The following is a 23,662-nucleotide window of genomic DNA, read 5'->3' on the forward strand; positions in this document are numbered from 1 at the left end:
TATTATACATATGTATGTACTGAAATTGTAATTATCAATTATTGTATTTTAAAAATAACTATTCAAAGTATTATTGTGCTAATATAAAAGCGGCTTTATTGGTCAATTATTCGGAATCGATGTCACAATTATTCTTATCCTTACTTCCCACTGTTGTATCTAATTCTATTCTCGTTTTGTTACTTTATTCTCTTATTTGATACGTGAAAAATTGCACACAGAAAAGTCTTTGTTTTGTATTCGAAGAAAACTGGTTTAACCATCGTTATTACATCGCGTTTTTTGTTGGTTTCTTTAATGTACAATTCTGAGAAATTACAGATTACGAAACATTTCATTATTTGCAAAATACGTAAGGAAAATATATCCTAAATGCTTTGTACGTATTACTATCAATTACTCGCATAATTTTATTTTTATTTACAATCATATTGAGCATTATCAAGTGCTTTTCTGTTTTTTACTAATTTTATTATTGAAAATTAAAGAGAAAAAATTTGTGTAAATCATTATCACGATTTCGATGCATAATGAATGAAATATTCATTTGCAAATATTTTTATCGTATGACAGCGTATCAGTTCCGTTGTTACAAAATATCTGAAAATACCTTTTTCTAGAACATGATTTGATTTGATTATATTGCAATAATGTAATTATTAAAAACGCATAATTCATCGTAAAATATTATCGATCAGACAAACGAATATTTAAAAATATATCGTTTCTCAGTACTTCGAGACCTTCTTTTATGATCATTTATGTTAGGTAATATCTATGTACATTTCAGGAAGCACTCATTACCCGTTTTAAAGACAGGAAAATATACAAAATATATTATCATTATATAAAAGATACTCCTATCTTAAATATCAAAAAGTCAGTGTGTATAAAAATTATGAACCAAAAACAAAATGTTTAATCCTTACATTCTCGAGCAAGCAATTCATTTGACAAAGCGAACCATTTCTGTCATAAATAACCAACTGAAATTAAACTTCGTAACATTACAAATTTCATAGTTTAGAACTGAATAATAAACGAACAAGATTTTGTCGCACGTATCGAATAACACGAGTAAATACATCCGCAAGATAACATTATCCTCATGTAGTTTTAAAACAAATCATGCAATGTGTTACTTTAGTAAAAGTGTACGAATGTGTACGACTGAAGTCGTAGCAGATTCGGAGTAATGAGTGCATTTTCTATATTTTTATACACCAATTATAGTTTTCACCATGTTGCATTCCTCCACGGAAACACCACAACCAATCTCACACTTTTATGATAATTCTTTCAATTAATTAACAATTATTCCGTTTCACTTCCTTCCTCTGTATATTTATCATTTTTCACTTCTATCCTTAATGGAGAACGTCCTCTAGTGTGGTTACCGATGCGAGATCGAAGATCACCGCCTTTTAAAGTACTCCTTAGATCTCGTACTTTTGGTTGCCTATAAAATGTTATTTTACTTACATAAAAGTAGCTTAAAATAAATATCGATTTGCTAAAATGATTACCTGTCTTTTACAGAGTTATCGATGACTTCGCTTTTTACATGATTCAATCTCGCCCATACCGTCGAAGCAACGCGGGGTTTGTGTTGCACTACTTTTATTACACTGCCTTTAGGCCCTTGTACTTCTTTCGCAGGTCTATCGCTATCATCGTCGCTGTAGTCTTCATTTTCATCATCTTCCTCTTCTTCTTCTTGCTCCTCTTCATCTGATGCTTGCCATTCACCTTCTTCTTTTTCTTGACTTTCATTATCTTCTATAATCTCACCATCTTCTTCCTACATAATTGAAATATACTATATATTTAAACTGCACTAATTGTAATTCAATTCATACGTTCTAAGTCACTACCTCTGACTCATTCAGTTTTAACGGATTAGACTTTGCCGCATTTGTATTCGTTACAACCACTTGAATTGCATCACGGAATTGCATTCCTTTTCTCGACCTACCGAGCCTCGATCGTAAATCATTATCCTTGTTTAAATTGTTTAACATTGTCTACGAACATATAACGAATGCGATAAATAAATCCTGTCGGTATATAAAGATTTAATTGGTAGTAAATGTTACTAACTTGCTGTCTAAGTTTTGCTCGTCGTTTATGTATTTTTTCTTCTTCGTCATCTGCATGCATTCGCATCCGTAATACTTTACTCCTCTTACACCAATCATCTTCGCTTTCATTACTTGAACTGCTCTGCTCCTCGGCCTGCGTTACATCTTTCGGAGGTTGCTTTACGCCTAACCTTTCTTTTACACTACGACCCTGTTCTTTAGGTTCATTCTTCGTAACAAAATCGTTTTCCATAGCGTCGTTTAGTCCCCAACTTTCGGACAGCGCACCCCACGGATTTTTTACGCGTTTGTTATCTTTAGCATTTTCTTCTCCATCATCTCTAAACTTTCTTTTATTCTGCTTAATTTGTTTGTACATTCGCTTACGGGATTCAGTTAAAATTCCTTTGATACCTAGAAGGAAAAATAATTGTTCAGAATATGTAACTATAAAATATACTATTTTCTCTTTGTCTATGATTTTACCTCCGAAATTAGGGTTGCCATATTTTTTATAATATTCACTCATTTTTTCAGCATTTGGTTGCTTTTTATCAGCTCTAGTAGCAAACCTGAGAAATATTGCTTTAGACTTGGGGTAGTCCACTCCTTTTCTCCATAAACCAGGAGGCAATGGACAATTGATATCTTTGATATTTATATGGTCTCCTGTATCTTTTGTTTCATTTACAGCTTCATCATCATTCATTTCTATGGTACACTCATTGTTGGTTACATTATTCTCTTCAGTTGGATTGCTATCAAATATTTTTGAATTTTTTTGATCTGGCTTCTCTAATCCCACAATTCTTTTGGATAATCCTAACATAGCTCTGGCTGCAGACACATTATCTAACCATACCACATTACCTACAATACATTATATTTTAGAAATCTATTAGTATCTTAATGTTTAGTAAATTAAAAGTTTTAATTTGTAAAAAACTTTTAAGTTGTTTTTACATGACACATCATTGATCCATTCAATGGATGCTGGAGCATAATCCTCAAAATACTTGAATACATCTTTAGTACTCATTTCTTCTGTGCCCCTCATGTGTATCACGTTCAGTCTGATATTTTTTGTATTTTCATTATCTTCTACAATTCCCATACTAAAAATCAAGATAACTTGCGCTAGATTAAAGTCAACAAATCATCACATTTTGTCCATCAAATTATTACATGTCTGGATTTTCACCTAGAATATAAGTCTTGCTCTTGATTCGACAGGCTGGGTTTTATCTTATCCGTTAATCCAAAACGTTTGGCTCTCTCTTCCATTTTCAATTTTTCTTCTTTACTAAATATATCTATGCCTGTTGTAAACATACCACCACGATTTTCATAACGGCTGTCCACATGTACCTATTACATTATACAAAAACATGATTCAACGCAAACTGCTCATCAAAATAGTAAACTGAAAAGTGTACAAGATGCAAAAATAAAAAGTATGACAAAGAACCTAATAAAAATTCTTTGTTAATTTCAATTAAATTATTATCATTAATATTTATGTACCTCCGGTACTTGCACATCGTTTAATATAAATGGTTTTACATCAGTTTCAACAGGATCAACAATTTTACTGTCATCTGTGACTGGATCTACTTCCACGTCCATAGGTTCGCTTGTTTCATCCATTTTTCAAGATTCGTTTCTACTTTCTCACAAGGTTATGAAATGTGCACAGAAACACATGAAATATTAATTAGTGGAACAACTATTTACAACGCACCAAGAGAAACAACGCGATAGGTTATGGTACACATTCGCTTTTACTATATATAAATATTCAGATTACATATCTTGTAGTTCTCGGCGATACTAGCGCCCTCACTAATTTTAGCGCCAAATTCAAATTGTATGATGTCGACTTCGGAACTGTTTACAGAGAATGTTTGTTGTTCAATAAACTTATCATTCCGAGCTGCATATCGATTTTATTGTCCTTTATCAAAATGATGTTATTAGAGATAATGATATAAGGGGATTTTAGTCGTACGTTATTTTATTGTCTAAAGATAATCTGTGAAATCTAGGAAAGTTTCGCTTAATAATCTTCTTGAAAGTCGTAAAATTTATGCTTGATTATGCTCAATTATATAGATGATTGAAAATATTTGCGCCTATATTTTTTAATTTCCTAGTTTTTAAATGAGGAGTGAAAAATAAAAATACATTCCAAACTAAAAAATATAGAAATGTATGAATCTTGTAATTTTTTATTTTATGAACTTTTATGTATTATATGAAAGGACTTATATTGTCAATTTTTACAACCCCGACTGTAATATACAAGATTAACGTTTATTGCGTTACAATATTAATAATAATGTCGATTTTTGTTGGAACAAAGTTTGAACCCTATTTATCCAAAAAATTCAAAACAGATTAAGCGAAAAAAATTTCCAATAATTGAACAATCGCGATTCAATGACGATTAATGACCTACATAACAAAGTCAATAAAATAACTAAATCTCTATCACAGATAGAGATTCAAAGCAAACTATAGATAATATTATTTTTATCAGTCTAAAGTTGTATATGCGAGATTTCCTGGCAAGTAATTGACACGTGCGCATAATATTGATTTAATTATATAATCTCCTCTTTGCAAAATGTGTAACATTGCTAAATTATTTGTTTCAAAAATTGATGATTAATTGTGACACTTACTGTTACATATTTGAGTAAAAGAATTGATATATAAAATTATTTAAAAAGTGCCATTGAAACTCACCCTCCTCTTTGAAGGATCTTTATGTGATAATTTTATTATCAGTTCAAACGATAAAAACATTCAAATCATAAAAATAGTACATAAAATACTAATCAATTAATGTTTTAAATTATTAATAAAAACGATTCAATTTCTCTATGTGTGTCATGTAGAAAGATTCGATTTTAAAGACTTAAAAACACCCTCAATTTTCAGTCACGTTTCCCCAATCGTTCAAGTTCGAAATCAAAAGGAATGCCAACCAACACATGGCTTGTTTCTAACCAGGCATTTAGTGATAAATTAAGGAGCGATGGCTTCTATTAACACAGTTCGTCAGTAACGTCGGCTGAACGTGGTTGTTCTTGCTCTGAAACGCGTCAAACGGACCAGAGCGTCCACACGTTCGACGGTTCCCGGCGAATCGTCTCAAGCTTTTTAATGACTGCGGGATTAAGTGGAATTTTTTTTAATTGAACAAACTGTGCAAAACGCGATTTCAAGATGCTCGAGAACGGGATACAGATGAATGATATGGTAAGTCGAACTCTTTGATCAAATTGAATCTTTGGATTCCTTCAGATTCTTCAGGATGTTTTAACTTGATGTTATGAAATAAAAATAAATGTGCTTGTTACGAAGAGATGTTTATTAAAAATAATGTATTAAACATTTATTAAGAATAGACCTGTGACTGGAGTTTACAGAAGGTGGAAAATTACGAAAACTCTTTCTTTTCGTTCACTGTTGAGAATTAACTAGCTAACTCTTCGTTCACAGTTCAATTTTATAAAAATAATGATACAGTCTATTTTAAGGAACTTCATATTCGGTTTTTCGTACCGGAAAAATATTTATCAGTAAATACTAGAATACTAAACACTAGAATTATTAAAGAAAACCTTGAATAAAAATTAGTTTCATTCAAGGTTTCGAATAAGTCGATTACACGAAGTAATTTTTGCGGGATACTGGTACAGCGATCAGCTGCCGACCGCAAGATATTTCTAGCTCCACAGTAAACTTCAGATTGATTTCAATTATCTAGCGATCTACCGCTGCGTTTATATTTTTCTAAATGTGAGAATCCTATTGAATAAAGTAACCGATAGTAATTCTAGATTTGCATATCAAGTTTATAATGGTACGTTCGACGCGATGAGTAGGATACTATGTAATTAGTTAAATAACATTAGTGGCACTTGAGTCGCAGTTTGATTTGATCTAAATATATCGTAAATAGTGTGATCGACGATATGAAGGGTACCGAGACTTCTTCACTACAAGGATTTCATTGTTTTCCTTTCTTATAATGTGTACTCTATTTTAGCCACATTTTATTTGTTTTTGTGGAAATATAGAGGTCTCTCTTTTAATATTTTTTTTGTTCATTTATGTTTAGCTTTTGAATTTTTTGAATTTTTCAGTCGGGAAGTTTTGGAAAGGTAGTTTCATATTTTAGAAATTTGATGCTTTAATAGATAGGAAGTTTGATAGTTTGATACATAAGAAATTTGATACTTTGATAGATAGGAAGCTTGATAGTTTGATAGTTTGATACATTAGAAAATTGGTACTTTAATAGATAAGAAGTTTGATAGTTTGATACCTAAGAAAGGTACTTTGATAGATAGGAAATTTGATAGTTTGATACATAAGAAATTTGATGCTTTGGTACATAAGAAATTTGATACTTTGATACATAAGAAATTTGAGACTTTGATACATAAGAAATTTGATACTTTGATACATAAGAAATTTGATACTTTGATACATAAGAAACTTGATACTTTGATACATAAGAAATTTGATACTTTGAGACATAAGAAACTTAATACTTTGATACATAAGAAACTTGATACTTTGATACATAAGAAATTTGATACTTTGAGACATAAGAAACTTAATACTTTGATACATAAGAAACTTGATACTATGATACATAAGAAACTTGATACTTTGATACATAAGAAATTTGGTACTTTCAAAAATGTTAAGAAACTTGGAACTTTGGGAGATTCAATATCTCGAAATTCATAAATTTAAAAAGATGATAATTCCCAAGTTTTGCTATCACGAAATTTTGTTCTAAGACTTGAATAGTACTTTATATATATTTCTACAAATTTTATTTTTGATCTAAACTTCAAATACTTCACTACACAGAGTGAAACAAACATTGAGAGACACTGAGCGATAGCAAATAATAAACTTGATCGTGAACTTGAACGTCCATGATCATCAAAAGTATAGTACATCGTCGATAGATTCTAATTAAGGCGTTAGGTTACGAATATCGTAACATTCAGATTTAGTAATGAAGCGATTAAAAATTCTAGATCACAAGATACATCGAGGTTTGCGCCATTAAATCCAACCTTCGCGAATCGATTAGTATACTGAATTGAGAGTTGAATGAGAAAAGAAAACATTGCAAACTTTTGTACTAATCTTTGCGCTGTCTGTTTTCAAACGTCGTTCGATCTAATTTTCGTAATTTTTTGTTTAAACATATTCTGTGCTCGATTATTGATCGTTTGCTTATGAGACTGAGCAAAAAATAGTCAAGATTGACGCAGTGTAGTAACGCTACTGTAAATCAGATTCAATGTTGAAAATATTAAACGTAGAATGGCGACTTTTTATTTCTATAATTTTTCAAGATAGATTGATTAGACTTTTCAATTACTTTGGTAAATAAGTTTAAACTTACTGACTGTGATGTTCAAATTAATTCAAATTAATGTAATTTTGTGACTGTAATGTTCAAGTTAATTTGTAATTTTGTGACTGTAATGTTCAAATAAATTTGTAATTTTGTGACTGTAATGTTCAAATAAATTTATAATTTTGTGACTGTAATGTTCAAATAAATTTATAATTTTGTGACTGTAATGTTCAAGTTAATTTGTAATTTTGTGACTGTAATGTTCAAATAAATTTATAATTTTGTAAGTGTAATGTTCAAGTTAATTTGTAATTTTGTGACTGTAATGTTCAAATAAATTTATAATTTTGTGACTGTAATGTTCAAATAAATTTGTAATTTTGTGATTGTAATGTTCAAATAAATTTGTAATTCTGTGACTGTAATGTTCAAGTTAACTTGTAATTCTGTGACTGTACTATTCAAGTCAATTTGTAATTTTGTTCTTCTTAAATTATTAAATCTTCATTTAATTAGACTTGTGTATTACAATCAGTATAATCAAAAACTAAACGTAACAGGTTTGTTAAATAACTTATCCTTCTACAAATAACTTATCCTTCTAGAAATAAACGAAATTCTACAAAAAGAAATAAACGAAATTACTCAACCTACCAAACCACCCTGACGGAAGATTTACATAAGAGGGCCATACAAACGGCGCAAAGAAATTCCTCTCTTTTAATTGCATTACTCTCTGTTAATTATTGTAGCACTATCGTTCCGTTTCAATGAACGCGATACAATTAATCATTCCCCTTACTCAGCTGTTACATTACGCAACCAAGCTCCTCGTTATAATAAAAACTAATCCTGTCTATCGTGGAAGAAATAAAACAAAGAGACGCAAAATTTGTTCTTATACACATCTACGTTTTTTAACAATCTCCATTTTAAATAATCGTACGATAATCGTATTCTTAATTAGGATTCCTACATGATTGTGTAGGAATTGATATAATGAATCTGTTTAACGATTAAGTCCTGCATATAAACGAGCTGAAAAGATGATCTAAATGTCGAGAGTATGACATAAGACGAATTGATTATTTATGTTTTCAAGAACTTCGTTCAGTTTAATCGAACGATCGTTTACTTCATTTCAGAACGTGGAAAATTCAAGTTTCACGTCGCCAGCGACTAAAAAGGACGGCGGAAGGAACACAAATCTCACTTATGGCATCGACGACGTTCCACCATGGTATCTATGCTTGTTCATGGCTTTACAGGTACTTCACATTGCGTTAAAATTGAATGAGAATTAAAGTTTTGGGGGTTTGAGAAATTTTGCAATTGGGAATTTGGGCAATCTGGGTGATTTGGAGGATTTGGGGGATTTAGGGGATTTGGAAGATTTGGTGATTGGTAGTTGGAAGAGTTGGGTATGTGGAAAATTGAAAGTTTGAGAAATTGAACCTTTGGGGAATTGGAAATTTAAGACCTTAGGAATCTGGGGAATTTGGAGTTCGAGGAAATTGGAATCTGGGGAGAGTGGAATTGGGGGAAATTCGAATCTGGACAATTTAGAATTTGAGGAATTTACAATTTGGGAAATTTGGAATTGGGGGAAATTGGAATCTGGGGAACTTGGAAACTAACGAGAGTGGAATTTGGGGAATTTGGAATTTGAGAAATTTAGAATCTCGGGAGAGTGGAATTGGGGGAAATTCGAATCTGGACAATTTGGAATTTGGGAAATTTGGAATTGGGGGAGAGTGGAATTGGGGGAAATTCGAATCTGGACAATTTGGAATTTGGGAAATTTGGAATTGGGGGAAATTGGAATCTGGGCAACTTGGAAACTAAGGAGAGTGGAATTTGGGGAATTTGGAATTCGAGGAAATTGGAATCTGGGGAGAGTGGAATTGAGGGAAATTTGAATCTGGACAATTTGGAATTTGGGAAATTTGGAATTGGGGGAAATTGGAATTGGGGGATTTGGAATTGGGGGGATTTGGAATTTGGGAAATTTGGAATTTGGGAGATTTGAAATTTGGGAGATTTGAAATTTGGGAGATTTAGAATTTGGGAAATTTGGAATTGGGGGAAATTGGAATCTGGGGAACTTGGAAACTAAGGAGAGTGGAATTTGGGGAATTTGGAATTCGCGGAAATTGGAATCTGGGGAGAGTGGAATTGAGGGAAATTCGAATCTGGACAATTTGGAATTTGGGAAATTTGGAATTGGGGGAAATTGGAATCTGGGCAACTTGGAATCTGAGGAGAGTGGAATCTAGGGAATTTTGAATTGGAAGAAATTGGAATCTGGGCAACTTGGAATCTGAAGAGAGTGGAATTTGGAGAAGTTAGAATTTGAGAAATTTAGAATCTGGAGGATTTGGAATTTGGAATCTAGTAAATTTGGAATTTGGAGAATTAAAAATTTGAAAAATAGTAACTCAGAGAATTACAAATTTCAAGAATTTAAATTTGCCTCATTTCCAATTTGAAGTCCAAAAATTTTTACCCACCAAAATTTCAAATTCCAATGAATTTCAAAGTAGACAAATTCCCAATTAACACCATCCAGAATTTTAATCCCTTTATACATATACCGTGATCACGTACAAAATATCCAGTCACACGTGCAGTATTGATAAGATACCCTGCAATCCTTGTCTTAACACCTGGCGAACCTTGTCACGTACTAAATGTCTATTTAACTGTTAATCTTTGGATTCCAATTTTTTCAATTACCTTCTAAAAGATACTATCATGTTTTCAGCATTACTTGACCATGATAGGCGCCATCGTTTCAATTCCATTTATCCTGACGCCAGCACTGTGCATGGCGGAGGATGATCCTTCGAGGAGCTACATTATTTCCACCATGATCTTCGTCACGGGATTAGTAACATTCGTCCAAACAACCGTAGGATGCAGGTAACAACATTTCTCAATGTCCTCTTTAATTTAAACAAACCTAATTTTAATCACAAATCTTAATAAACATTCGTGCAAACAACCGTAGGATGCAGGTAACATTTTTCAATGTCCTCTTTAATTTAAACAAACTTAATTTTAATCACAAATCTTAATAAACATTCGTGCAAACAACCGTAGAATGCAGGTAACATTTTTCAATGTCCTCTTTAATTTAAACAAACCTAATTTTAATCACAAATCTTAATAAACATTCGTGCAAACAACCGTAGGATGCAGGTAACATTTTTCAATGTCCTCTTTAATTTAAACAAACTTAATTTTAATCACAAATCTTAATAAACATTCGTGCAAACAACCGTAGAATGCAGGTAACATTTTTCAATGTCCTCTTTAATTTAAACAAACCTAATTTTAATCACAAATCTTAATAAACATTCGTGCAAACAACCGTAGGATGCAGGTAACATTTTTCAATGTCTTCTTTAATTTAAACAAACCAAATTTTAATCACAAATCTTAATAAACATTCGAGCAGACAACAGGAGGATGCAGGTAACATTTTTCAATGTCCTCTTTAATTTAAACAAACCTAATTTTAATCACAAATCTTAATAAACATTCGTGCAAACAACTGTAGGATGCAGGTAACATTTTTCAATGTCCTCTTTAACTTAAATAATTCTAATTTTAATCACAAATCTCCTCAATAATAATTTGTCAATTGTTTCCCTATATAGCTAATTTATTGTAACTTCTTTATCCTGCTAATTTATTGTAACTTCTTATGTATAATCTCCCATGATGTAACATAATTACTAATCATTCGAATACATTAAGGTGGTAACGTTCAATAGGCACCGGTTGAATTATGTGAGCAACTTTACGACCACGAGGCAATTACACCTCACAGCCTGCAAATACGAAGATTAAAGTTTAAGTTTCGTTATCGTTGATAAAAACTGTATCCTGATGTTATTGTATCGCGCAATTCGCAACTATGTATTACATGTATGTATGTACACCTACTACACCTAATATGTGTACACCTAATCGAATTAAAACGCGATTTCAACGTGTGTACGGACTATTAGAATTTAATCAAGACGGAATGCGAATGGCTGTTGTTTCATGCACGTTTCACGCTTGTAGCTTATGTCTACAGCATATTCTAACGCTAATTTTCATGTCTTTATCGCTTAGTACTCTCGTTTAGCAAGATTTACAGACCTCTAACGATTCGTAACAAGTTCCGGGAAGAATATTGCTCGCAATTTTAATACAAATTTTTACGACATAACAGCTGGGTTTCGTAATTCCTCAGGAAAATTATTTTACAACTTATTGATGCTGAATGGAAATTTACGACTTCATTTTGTGAGATATAATCTCTTTTATCCAACTTCACTTTACTAATTCACTTGGAGTTTGGAAGTTGAGGAATTTTGAATCTGAAGAATTTTGAAGCTGAGGAATTTGAAGTTTGGGGAATTTGGAATTTAGGGAATTTTCAATTTGGAGAATTTAGAGTCGGGGGACTTTTCAGTTTAGGGAGTTTGGAATTTGGGGAATTTTCAATTTAGGAAATTTGGAATTTGCGGAATTTGGAATCTGGGGGATTTTAAAATTGAGGCATTTGGAATTTGGAGAATTTGGAATCTGGGGGGTTTGGAAATTGGGAAATTTGGGGGATTTGGAATTTGGGAAATTTAGAACTTGAGAAATTTGGAACTTGGGAAATTTGAAACTTGAGAAATTTGGAATTTGGGAAATTTAGAACTTGAGAAATTTGGAATTTGGGAAATTTGGGGGATTTGGAATTTGGGAAATTTAGAACTTGAGAAATTTGGAACTTGGGAAATTTAGAACTTGAGAAATTTGGAACTTGGGAAATTTGAAACTTGAGAAATTTGGAACTTGGGAAATTTGAAACTTGGGAAATTTGAAACTTGAGAAATTTGGAATTTGGGAAATTTAGAACTTGAGAAATTTGGAATTTGGGAAATTTGCAACTTGGGAAATTTGAAACTTGAGAAATTTGGAATTTGGGAAATTTAGAACTTGAGAAATTTGGAATTTGGGAAATTTGCAACTTGGGAAATTTGAAACTTGAGAAATTTGGAACTTGAGAAATTTGGAATTTGGGAAATTTGAAACTTGAGAAATTTGGAACTTAGGAAATTTGGAACTTGAGAAATTTGGAATTTGGGAAATTTGAAACTTGAGAAATTTGGAATTTGGGAAATTTAGAACTTGAGAAATTTGGAATTTGGGAAATTTGCAACTTGGGAAATTTGGAACTTGAGAAATTTGGAACTTGGGAAATTTGAAACTTGAGAAATTTGGAACTTGGGAAATTTAGAACTTGAGAAATTTGGAAATTTGGAATCTCAGGAATTTAGAATCTTGTTGGAGCAACTGTTATAGCAAAACTTTAATATTCTCTGTCATAGATTACCTTTGGTGCAAGGAGGAACCATATCGTTTTTAGTCCCAACCCTAGCAATTCTAAATTTGCCGCAATGGAAATGTCCTCCACCGGAAGTGTTAAACGAAATGTCCGTAGAAAATCGAACGGAACTATGGCAAGTCAGAATGAGAGAACTATCGGGCGCCATTGCCATTTCCGCCCTGTTCCAAGTGATCATCGGATTCGGAGGTATTTATTGTATTTAGTTTTCTAAAATGACTAAAATTACCTTTTCAAAATTGTGCATTGATCATTTTATATTCATCTTCAAGTATTTACTGTATTCTATTGTATTCGGTTTTTTAAAATGACTAAAATTACCTTTTCAATATTGTACATTGATCATTTTATATTTATTTCCAAACAGGTATTATTGGTTATTTACTGAAATTTATAACACCTTTAACGATCGTGCCCACTGTCTCGCTAGTCGGATTATCCTTATTCGAAAATGCCGCCGACGCAGCCTCCCAACATTGGGGTATTGCAGCCGGGTAAATCATTCAAATTCTCATAAAGAAAATCCATCATTAATAAGATAAAGATCCATCGTCTAACATCTTTACAATATTTTGCAGGACCATACTGATGTTGACGATGTACTCTCAAATAATGGTCAACGTGCCCTTCCCAATTTTGATATATCGCAAAGGACAGGGCATAAAGCTCGTCTGGTTTGAGCTGTTCAAACTCTTTCCGGTAAAATAGCTTCCTTAAATTAATAACATTAAAAATTAAAAATCTGAAATTAAATTAAAGACCTAAAATTAAAGATCCAATATTCTGAACTCATTCAATTCATAGTTGATATCTTTTCTTCTAACTACAGGTGTTATTAACAATAGTAGTCATGTGGATAATCTGCACGATTTTAACAGTGACCGACACACTGCCAGTCGGTCATCCAGCCAGAGCAGATAGTAAATTAAGAATCATTAACGATTCTCCATGGTTCAGGGTACCGTATCCTGGACAATGGGGAACACCGACAGTCAGTCTGTCGGGGGTACTTGGTATGCTAGCTGGGGTATTAGCATGTACAGTGGAGTCCATAAGTTATTATCCTACGACGTCAAGGATGTGTGGTAATTTGGAATATAATAAAGATAATGGAATAATTTATTGGTTAATTCAAATGTAAATTTTCTTGCGAAGGCGCTCCTCCGCCACCGGTTCACGCCATTAACCGAGGCATCGGTATGGAAGGGTTGGGGACCATGCTGGCTGGACTCTGGGGAAGTGGAAATGGTACAAATACGTTTGGAGAAAATGTTGGAACTATAGGTAATTTGTTAGCGTTTAATCAAATTTTGTATAAAAAGTTGATGTCCATTTTTAATTTGGGGAAGTGGGAATTTGGGGAAGTGGGAATTTGGGGAAGTGGGAATTTAGGGAAGTGGGAATTTGGAGGATTTGGAATTTGGGAGATTTGGAATTTGGGAGATTTGGAATTTAGGGGATTTGGAATTTGGGAGATTTGGAATTTGGGGAAAGTGGAATTTGGGGAATGTGGAATTTGGGGAATTTGGAATTTAGAGGATTTGGAATTTGGGAGATTTGGAATTTGGGAGATTTGGAATTTGGCAGATTTGGAATTTGGGAGATTTGGAATTTGGAGGATTTGGAATTTGGGAGATTTGGAATTTGGGAGATTTGGAATTTGGGAGATTTGAAATTTAGGAGATTTGGAATTTGGGGAATTTGGAATTTGGATAATTCGGAATTTGGGGAAAGTGGAATTTGGGGAATGTGGAATTTGGGGAATTTGGAATTTAGAGGATTTGGAATTTGGGAGATTTGGAATTTGGAGAATTTGGAATTTGGGGAAAGTGGAATTTGGGGAATGTGGAATTTGGGGAATTTGAAATTTAGAGGATTTGGAATTTGGGAGATTTGGAATTTGGGGAATGTGGAATTTGGGGAATGTGGAATTTGGGGAATTTGGAATTGAGGGAAGTGGGAATTTGGGGAATTTGGAATTTGGAGTATTTAGAATTTGGAGAATGTGGAATTTGGAACTTGGAGAACAATCTATATTTTTCCTTTCACTCTTCAAATGTTAAAAAAGAAAACCTTTGACTCTATCATTGTGATGAACAATATTTTGTACTCTATAAATCCACTGCACTAACTATAATAGTTAAAAATCTTAATTTTAAATAAAATAACAGGAGTGACAAAGGTTGGCAGTCGCAGAGTCATACAATGGGCGTGCGGACTAATGATTCTGCAAGGATTAATCAGCAAATTTGGCGCCGTTTTTATCATCATCCCCGAGCCCATAGTTGGTGGAATATTCTGTGTGATGTTTGGAATGATCTGTGCTTTCGGTGCGTTACAAGAACACATTACATTGTAAAATAACAAACCAATATTAACGAAATACTTGATTTGTAGGTCTATCTGCGTTGCAGTACATAAATCTGAATTCAGCGAGGAATTTATACATTCTTGGATTTTCCATTTTCTTCCCATTAGTAAGATCATTAACAATGTATAATAACAATTTTTCCTTCAAAGAATGATATATTTTTCTGTGATTTTTAGGTTTTATCGAAGTGGATGATCAAACACTCGGATGTGATCCAAACCGGAAACGACATAGCTGACGGGGTTATCACGGTGTTGCTTAGTACAACTATTTTGGTTGGGGGTGTAGTGGGATGTTTACTGGATAATCTCATACCAGGTATAAATTGTTTTTTAAGTATAAAGTTGCAGTTTAAATTATTGCTTTTGAATTAAAGGTACCCCGGAAGAACGTGGTCTCATAGCATGGGCAAATGAAATGGAGTTAGATACCGGAAAAGATGAGAAAGAACAAGGGGAATACGTACCGAACACATTCGATTTTCCGTTTGGAATGAGTGTCTTACGAAGGTAAAACAATATTCATATCAACTTCATTTTAAACCTTTTATTAATGAATTTCTTTCTTCTAGATGGAAGTGGACCCAGTACGTACCATTTTTACCTACATACAGGCCTGCAATTTACTCGTGTAATAAGAGAAAACAATGAGCAAAAGTGTACATTATACTTGGTGAACCATTGTTAATGAGTACAAGAAAATTTGTTATAGTGTAAATATTGAAGAAACACTATGCAAGCGAGAGACTGTTAATTGAATGTTAAGGTCACACTAGAATGCAAATAAAAAATATTTTTATATAAATGATGAGGCACTTCTTTTTATAGATTTTAGTATTTGAACGTCGATAAGGTAGAAAATGTTTAGTAGAATAATTTCTTGTATTGGCAAACAGTGACACACCTGGCAAACACCGTGTCTGGCGCGAATACGTTGGAATTAAGTTCTTTAAATGTTATTTTTCACAATTTGCACTAAAGTAAATAAATACGAATATGGCTACATCTTCGGACGTTGCTACGGTATTAAGTGTGCATATAGGATATGCACATTTTATTTTCATTACGTTTAATTTGCACTTTTAAGGAAACATAACCTATACTTAACCTAAATTGTTTTAACCGGCTTGTTTAAAACATTCTTTTTTGTTAAAGTAACATGTATTAACAAAGAAAATGTATTATTTCTTTGAAATAAATTTATGTGTGAAATAATGTATATGTTGTATTTATATGTAAAAGTATATTTTGAATATGCTTTGAAATGTAAATAAATAGTAATAAGTCATATCTACTAATCTCAAGTATCTACACTGAAATTATATCCATCATAATTTAACTTAACTAGTACAATGAACCTGATCATTATTTCTTAATCCGTGTATAGATCAGATTACAAAGATACCTGAGTTTGCCCCTGGTACAACGATGTAAGGAAATAGCAACATTAATAGAGGAATCCAGTACCACGGAATTACAACATGTATTCCCAATATTGATAGATTCATTGTTTGGAACTACTGATAATATTGGTTGGGGTTTACACAGTATTACTTATAAGAAAAATCTCCAAGAATATGAAACGCTTTGCAACTTTCTTAATCCATTGGGACCAGTTTTTTCTTTGTGTTATAAATTATTGCCAGATTGTTACTTAAAATACAACTTTCCAGTCTCATATTTACCTGTATGTAAAAAATGAAACTATATTTTACTACTTATACATTAGCAAATTAGTAATCTTTGTAATTTCTTCACTTCAGGTAAAAATACGTTCAATGTTGGAAGAAGGTGTAATACCACCATTTTATCTTGACAAAATTAGAGAAGATCAAGGCATACGTACTGTAACTGCTTTAAACATGAGTATCCTTTTCTATTCAGTATTGTAACAAACTGTTTCTAAGCATATTTTATATAGCATCCTTAGCAGTTACACATATCCCTTTGAATATTACATCTTTCATTTTGCTTATCATCTGACGAACCCATGGTTGCAAGTACAGCAGCAAGAAAATGTCTGGGTGAATTGGGAAACTGTCTATGTCCAATTAGCGCATTGCTACTTATATCACTTTTTACCTAGAGATAATTCTCCAGTTCTTCCTATAATTGGTCCATATATTAGGAGAACCCCTCAACGAAAAGTAGTTCAGTCACCTGATCTAAAAAGGTATTTTATGGATTCTCTGATACTGAGCAAATTAACATCCACAAAATTGCATTTCTTAGAAATGTAATTATAAGTTAAAAATTTAATTCAGAGATTATTACAGATTACAATCACCTAGACTCCTGAGAACATCTATATTGTCACCAGAATCTATGTTATCTCCAAATTCTGCATCAACTGTACCACAGCAACAGTGTCTACCACAAGTTTGGAGAAGTGAAACTGTGGTTCAAGTTTTTCTTGATTTTTGGCTGGAGTACACAGAAGATGACCAATTGAATTCGCGATTAGGTACATCTTACTCTGCATCCATACCACGTCGCGTAAGTGTATGACGAAATCATGGTCGTAAAACCGACATATATACAGATGGATTCAATTTTAATTACAGCATAGCATTCATTCTGGAGAACACATACGTCTTGTACGGGCTTTTATAAAGACTTTGCATGAATTTGCGAATAGTGCAATCGGCGATAAAAGTGCAATGGACGAACTAAAACGGTATAAAAACTTTAAATAGAAATTTCAGAAAAATTAGAAATTGTATAATTACATTTTTTGCAGAATAATTTTACCTTCTGTCCAAGGTAAAATTTATACATTCCTTCGAAAGGCTATACATCATTGGCCTTTAGATAGTTCATTTAGATTAATTTTGGAAGCATGGTTAAGCTTCATCCAACCATGGAGATATTTTCCTGGTATAACATATACTAAAGAAGGGTAAGCATACAATTTAAAAACTTATTTCATATACTATAAAATTTTCTTATAATCACAGTAAATTGGAAGAAGAAGAGAGAGGAAAGATTCACGACGTGTACAGATGGATGCCCTTTATTGCCCATAATTTATTAGCTTATACAGCCATATTTCAACAATTGCTACCGCGTTTCATGAGAACAGACCTAGTAGCTCCCAAAAATGCATTAATGCTGTTCAGAGTTACAAAGGTATTCTCGCAGCCGTACTTAGCAAAAATAATATGCGAAGTAGAGAATCACATGGACGATATCGGAATAAGTAGAAGTCGAGTGTCTACAAATCAGTGGGCATCAATCGTACGACAACAAATTTTAGAACTTGAAGGACCAACGTACCAATACGTTCCTATGTTCTCTACAGCCACTATCTCACAAGTATGTAAAATATATAGCTATACTTGAAGTGCTTTCTACTTATTGATTTCTGTTATCTCAGGTTGTGTGCTTGTTAAGCACGATCAAACAATCTCATTTAACAGCAACTAGTTTGATCGATGCTTTAGAGCAGAAGAGAAAAAATAGACGGTTTTTGTTAGCTATATGGGAACTCTTCAACGGTGAAGACTATTCTTCAGACGATATCAGTATAGAAGAACGACGTCGCGTTCCCATATATCTGGCAAATGCACAGCAACAGTTAATCGAAATCTTTGAGGTAAAATGGTCTATCATATATATCTTCCAAAAATATGTCTAAGTATTGAACGTATTTTTATAGATTAATGTAGAAGAGATTCCTCAGGTAGCAATCGAAGCTGACCAAGAATACCATGAAAGTATTCTATCCACATCCTTCTGTCATCAGTCACAAGTAAGATAACTCTGTTGCTTCATTATTAAGAAGGATATCATTACTATTCCTTACTAATCTTTCAGATGGATTCGAGTCTAGACACCAGCAAGCCAGGTGTCTTCGTACCTGTACAACAAGACAGGCAAACGTGCAAGTACATCGAATATCTGGGAGACCCGGAATTGCAGCCAGTTCGAAGTAACGAATGTGCTTTTCTCGTTAGAAATTTGTACAAACTTTGTACTTACATAAACATGAAAGTATGACGCATTCTTTAGCAATACGCCGTGTAACGATAGTCATTCTTAGTATGGAAAGTAACTTGATTAGAAATTCTTGTAACTCTAATATTTTTTGAACAGTACCGACATAAGATACCTGGGTTGTACTACCGACGCGGTTTCCTCGGCAGCATTTGCCGACAAATCTTACAACCACCTACGACAGTCGTGAAACTGTCAAAACGAACACAGAATGGACTATCTGGCTCGTCCGAGGAACGTATCCCTCCACGATTGAGCTTACGACCGTTGGCTAATTATAGCCTTCTAACGACCCTAACGTTGGGACTGTTTATCGTTTGGCTTACAAAGTACGAGATCTAATTGGTGCTAAATCATTATAGTTACGAAAATGTCAGATATACAATTTAATGTTTCTTTTTCAGTTTCGGTGTCTCCATGTTTTTTGGATTTGTTTTTTGCATATGGTTCGTTTACATATTAATACGAGCAACGTTGGAATCTTGGAGATCAATGGACGTACACCGCGCTACAATACTTCACGCGATTCATTGAATTTATTTATACATATGTATTGTAATTTTCAAAATGTTACGCGCAATTGTTATGAAATAATTTAAAACGAATACATTTTTATCGAAAGTATGAGACTGAACAAAATCCTAGAAAATATTATGTACTTTAATAACTCCGGCAAATTGGTACTTTGTACTGCAGGTGAAATACGCTTTTGAAATCTAGATATCGGAAAGATGGTTATTATTTAATCAATATCAGCCGATCATTTCTGCCGATGGTATGGCACGTACATTCACTTAAGCAAGGTGGTTCGTTAACGTTGATATTGTGAGTCAGAAAATTGGCATGGGACTGCGGCGAAAGCTTTCCAGATGGAAGAAACGAATGAAAAAAGGAAATAGAAAAGTAGAGCTCATAATTTTCTCTCGTTTCATACGATATCTTTTGTTACCGCGAGGAAATATTCAGGAATTCAAGAAGAACTTAAATATCTAAGAAGTATTTATACTTCATTTATGTTGCAACTTAACACCGAACAAAAAGCTACACCTCTAATTGGACCTCCCTACTTGTCACCAGGCTCTAGTAGCATTTTATGTTTTCTGGGTATCCTGCTAACTTTAATAAAATGTGTTTTACATAAAAACGAACTTTGTTAATAATTAATTATCGGTATTAATTTGTGAAACTTTTGTGAGAAATTCTTTTTTAAATAAACTTGTTATTTAGACGACATACAAGTCATAGGTAAATTAAGGCATAATTTATATTTAGACATATGATTATATAGAAGTTGTACGTGATATAATTACTCTCCCAACGTGGTCACAAATGATACGTTGGCACGAAACACATTAAGTTTTTGCGGATCAGGAAGCTTGCGATCACCCAGAAATGTCTTTATACATTTCCAATGTCATTAAGCCATTAGATATCTAGTTTTATGGGTGCGTTTGTCCCGTGCATCACGAACATGACCCGTTTTCGATTCAGACCTGCACAACTTACGTTCTCGTCGACGTTGTCTAGGCTTAACTCATTCAACTTTGCAGTACAATTAAGGATCCTTTTATGCACTCTCAAACGACCTGTTATGCGCCTGTTACGTACAATAAAGCACGTTTGAATTACCTAGAATGGACTCGTTCACTATTCGTCAAGATTATTGGATGCGCTAAGGTGTCTTTTAGCCGTTGGATACGTGTCACTTAAAATCTATGTATGATTATCAGGAACATCCATTAGCGTAACTAGGTAGGCACCAAGGGATCGCTAAAATAATTGGGCTATGGGGGATGATTTATAATATGTAGGATTTTTTAATTTTTTAGAAATCTTTAGAAATGATGAAATTCCTAAATTTTGAAATTTAAAATTTTTTAATTTCTAAAGTCTCAAATTTTTAAATTTGCAAGTTCCTTTACCCTGTTCTCAAATCTTCCAGTTCCTTAATTTTTCAATTTCCAAGCCTTTAAATTTAAAAACTCATAAATTTTCTACTGTAAAAAAAGTTTAGCTACTCCGCTGAGAGCTGAAACGAAATGATTCCCATGTGCGAATTTGTATGACTATCCAGTTACCTTAATTGCCCGATTAAGAAACTGAGTATGTGAATGTAGGTTCACGGAACATTGATATTTTTGAAAGTAGCAGAAATCAATTAGAATGCATGTAACATCGATGCAGTTTCATCGATATTTTAATGCAAGAACGGTGGATTTCATGGAAGTCGGTTCTCACCGCACATCCGACTAATTACGTAATTGCCAGTTATTAGAACAATGTAATAACAAGCGGAGGTCGAAGACATGTTTAAGGTCACTCCAGCAATTAAAATTCATCGTTAATTTTATTACACTCTGTAATTTTCACGCGTTGACGTTTCAACCCTCCACGGAATAAGTAATCACGAACAGGAAGTAAAATTATTAAGCAAGTTAACATCTGCTTAATAATTACTTTACCTGATATCTACCTAATATTTCCTTTATTACGAAATGCATTACTGATTTATAAAAAGGTTCGTATTATTGTACGTAGAGTTATGAGATTTCTTTCAGGTCATTTTAAGGATCGATCATTTGAGACACTATATCCTACCATAAAATTGAATCCCTGGTAACTCGCAAGAAGTCGATTTCTCACTTACGAACACACGTACGTGGTATAAAACCACCTTCCGCGAAAGGGAGAACGAAAAATGTGCAGATCCATTTGTCCGGTTAGCCTTGATAGTAATTCTATCCTGTCTAATGTCGAATGAAATAATAAATACCTGCTTGTTTGCAAGACGATCCTACTTGACTTGCAGAATGCTGCAGTAAACTATTTCTATCATTTTCAAGATTCAAGTCTATGTTCATTAACTATAAAATAAAATTTCTGAATTTCTTTATCAAGCTTTATGGGGACATATAAATATATATGAAGAAGTATGTAAACACGTATCATAAGAATCTATACAGTATAAAAATAGAAGGAATCTAAATTCGGATAAAAATATTTATTTTTACTAAATATTTTGAAACGAAACTTGTAGTAGTTAAAGAAGGTATAAGTCATATAACACGTACATACAGAAAGTATGTATTTTTATACTTTGTATAGAAAGTCATATAACATTTTATCTGTTTTATAATTTAACTTCAGCTAATCACATTTAGCCCAAATACTCCTTCACACCGTTTGATGATTCAGAGAATGAACTTCCGGAAATATCAGAATTGATATAAATAGAGATTTCTATTCCTGAGGTCAATATATTACGCCTATCAGCATATCCCTCATTAATTATACGATGTATTGTGTTTTCCAAGTATTTTTATCGGAAGACTTCGAGTAAACTCGAGGATTAATAAAAGATGGGTAATTCGCACATTTGCTTGCAGTATTATAACCGTGCAAGGTGGATCCTTTTTGATGAATACAGCAGACAGCGGTATAATGTAAGCGATTTCCGATAAATACAGACCTCCCTATGTCGTGGGTAGTTTTCGTCAGAAGTTCGTATAATGCGGGTCACGGATTCTTTTTGATAAATATAGTGGATCCGTATAATGTGGGCTTTTTCGATAAATACGATAATTAAGTATTAGGCAGTAGGTCAAGGTTTCCCACAGTATTATACTCTGGGATCTCATTTTAAAAACAATTTTCCACTTACCTGTAATACATCTTCTAAAATGTTGAAGTTCCATATTCCGAGATGACAAGATCTTCCAAAATCCTGAAGTTTGTAAGTTCCAGAATTCCAGTACTGCAATCGCACCATCAGTCTCAATAATACCTGTAATAAAATATACAAGTCTTACAAAAGTGAAATTTACTTTACATTCAATAGATATTTAATACTAATCCAAAAGAATGATTTACATGTAAATAACATAAAAATCCTGAAGCCCCAAATTTTTGAAGTTACAAAGTGATATTTTGAATAAAGTAACATTGAAGTTCCAAGGGAAATGAGTTGTGTAAAATACGAAACTATCATAGTGTGTAGTATCGTCGATTTTCTTTCTCCAGTTTGCCACTACCGCTTCCGTTCCACCTCCACCGTCGTTTTGTCCCCGCGTGTCACGAAGAAGAACTCAGTTACGCGCCACGGGGTTGAGAAGACGGACGCGTTCCCTGAACGCGTTCTATCCACGCACAATCGTGTTTCATTCCAATTTCGTATTTTTAGAGAAACACCGCTCTCAAGATTCACCTTGATCTAATAACGACCTGTGACAGTTCGAAAAATACCGCGCGTCATCGTTGACCGACGTTGATTGGTTCTCTGGAGACTCGCGCCGTTCCGATCGGCCGAAAAGAAATCGAGCCGTTTGAAATTGTTCGGGAAATTCGAACGATTCCGCGAAGTTTATTTCGAATTTACATAAAACGAATATTCTAGATCGTGAAGGATCTTTAAGCGCTAAAATTTCAGTG

The 23,662-nt window shown here is 33.2% G+C and overlaps 3 protein-coding genes across 6 annotated transcripts; 2 read left to right on the forward strand and 1 right to left on the reverse strand.

Moving 5' to 3' along the window:
* Positions 1-70: 70 nt before the first annotated feature.
* LOC100878601 (uncharacterized) lies at positions 71-23,237 on the reverse strand. Of its 2 annotated transcripts, XM_076531175.1 has the most exons (9): positions 23,217-23,237; positions 22,896-23,018; positions 3,283-3,449; positions 3,045-3,196; positions 2,568-2,951; positions 2,101-2,495; positions 1,875-2,024; positions 1,527-1,801; positions 71-1,459 (listed from the first exon to the last, which is right to left on the reverse strand). In XM_076531175.1, exons 1-9 carry the CDS (start codon positions 23,220-23,222, stop codon positions 1,315-1,317), a joined length of 1,797 nt encoding a protein of 598 aa, XP_076387290.1. In that variant the 5' UTR covers positions 23,223-23,237; the 3' UTR covers positions 71-1,314. The 2 variants fall into 2 exon arrangements, with proteins under 2 accessions (XP_076387290.1, XP_003705799.1); XM_003705751.3 differs by lacking the exons at positions 22,896-23,018; positions 23,217-23,237 and adding an exon at positions 3,606-3,877.
* Positions 5,118-16,043, forward strand: LOC100878714 (solute carrier family 23 member 1). Its single transcript, XM_003705752.3, has 13 exons — positions 5,118-5,345; positions 8,622-8,744; positions 10,241-10,398; positions 12,852-13,057; positions 13,236-13,362; positions 13,447-13,567; positions 13,698-13,953; positions 14,024-14,152; positions 15,040-15,198; positions 15,266-15,345; positions 15,416-15,557; positions 15,616-15,748; positions 15,811-16,043. The coding sequence occupies exons 1-13, from the start codon at positions 5,313-5,315 to the stop codon at positions 15,887-15,889; spliced, it is 1,746 nt and encodes a 581-aa protein (XP_003705800.1). The 5' UTR covers positions 5,118-5,312; the 3' UTR covers positions 15,890-16,043.
* LOC100878827 (sphingomyelin phosphodiesterase 4) lies at positions 16,079-19,858 on the forward strand. 3 transcript variants are annotated; one of them, XM_012291187.2, is made up of 13 exons: positions 16,079-16,261; positions 16,626-16,925; positions 17,002-17,104; positions 17,180-17,411; positions 17,503-17,734; positions 17,803-17,915; positions 17,979-18,137; positions 18,196-18,553; positions 18,615-18,833; positions 18,897-18,989; positions 19,055-19,231; positions 19,334-19,563; positions 19,639-19,858. In XM_012291187.2, the coding sequence occupies exons 1-13, from the start codon at positions 16,235-16,237 to the stop codon at positions 19,766-19,768; spliced, it is 2,373 nt and encodes a 790-aa protein (XP_012146577.2). In that variant the 5' UTR covers positions 16,079-16,234; the 3' UTR covers positions 19,769-19,858. The 3 variants fall into 3 exon arrangements, with proteins under 3 accessions (XP_012146577.2, XP_012146578.2, XP_012146579.2); XM_012291188.2 differs by having other exon boundaries at positions 16,100-16,261; positions 17,515-17,734; XM_012291189.2 differs by having other exon boundaries at positions 16,126-16,261; positions 18,921-18,989.
* Positions 23,238-23,662: the final 425 nt, after the last annotated feature.

This window comes from Megachile rotundata, chromosome 4 (genome assembly GCF_050947335.1).
Source record: "Megachile rotundata isolate GNS110a chromosome 4, iyMegRotu1, whole genome shotgun sequence".
Lineage (NCBI taxonomy): Eukaryota > Metazoa > Arthropoda > Insecta > Hymenoptera > Megachilidae > Megachile > Megachile rotundata.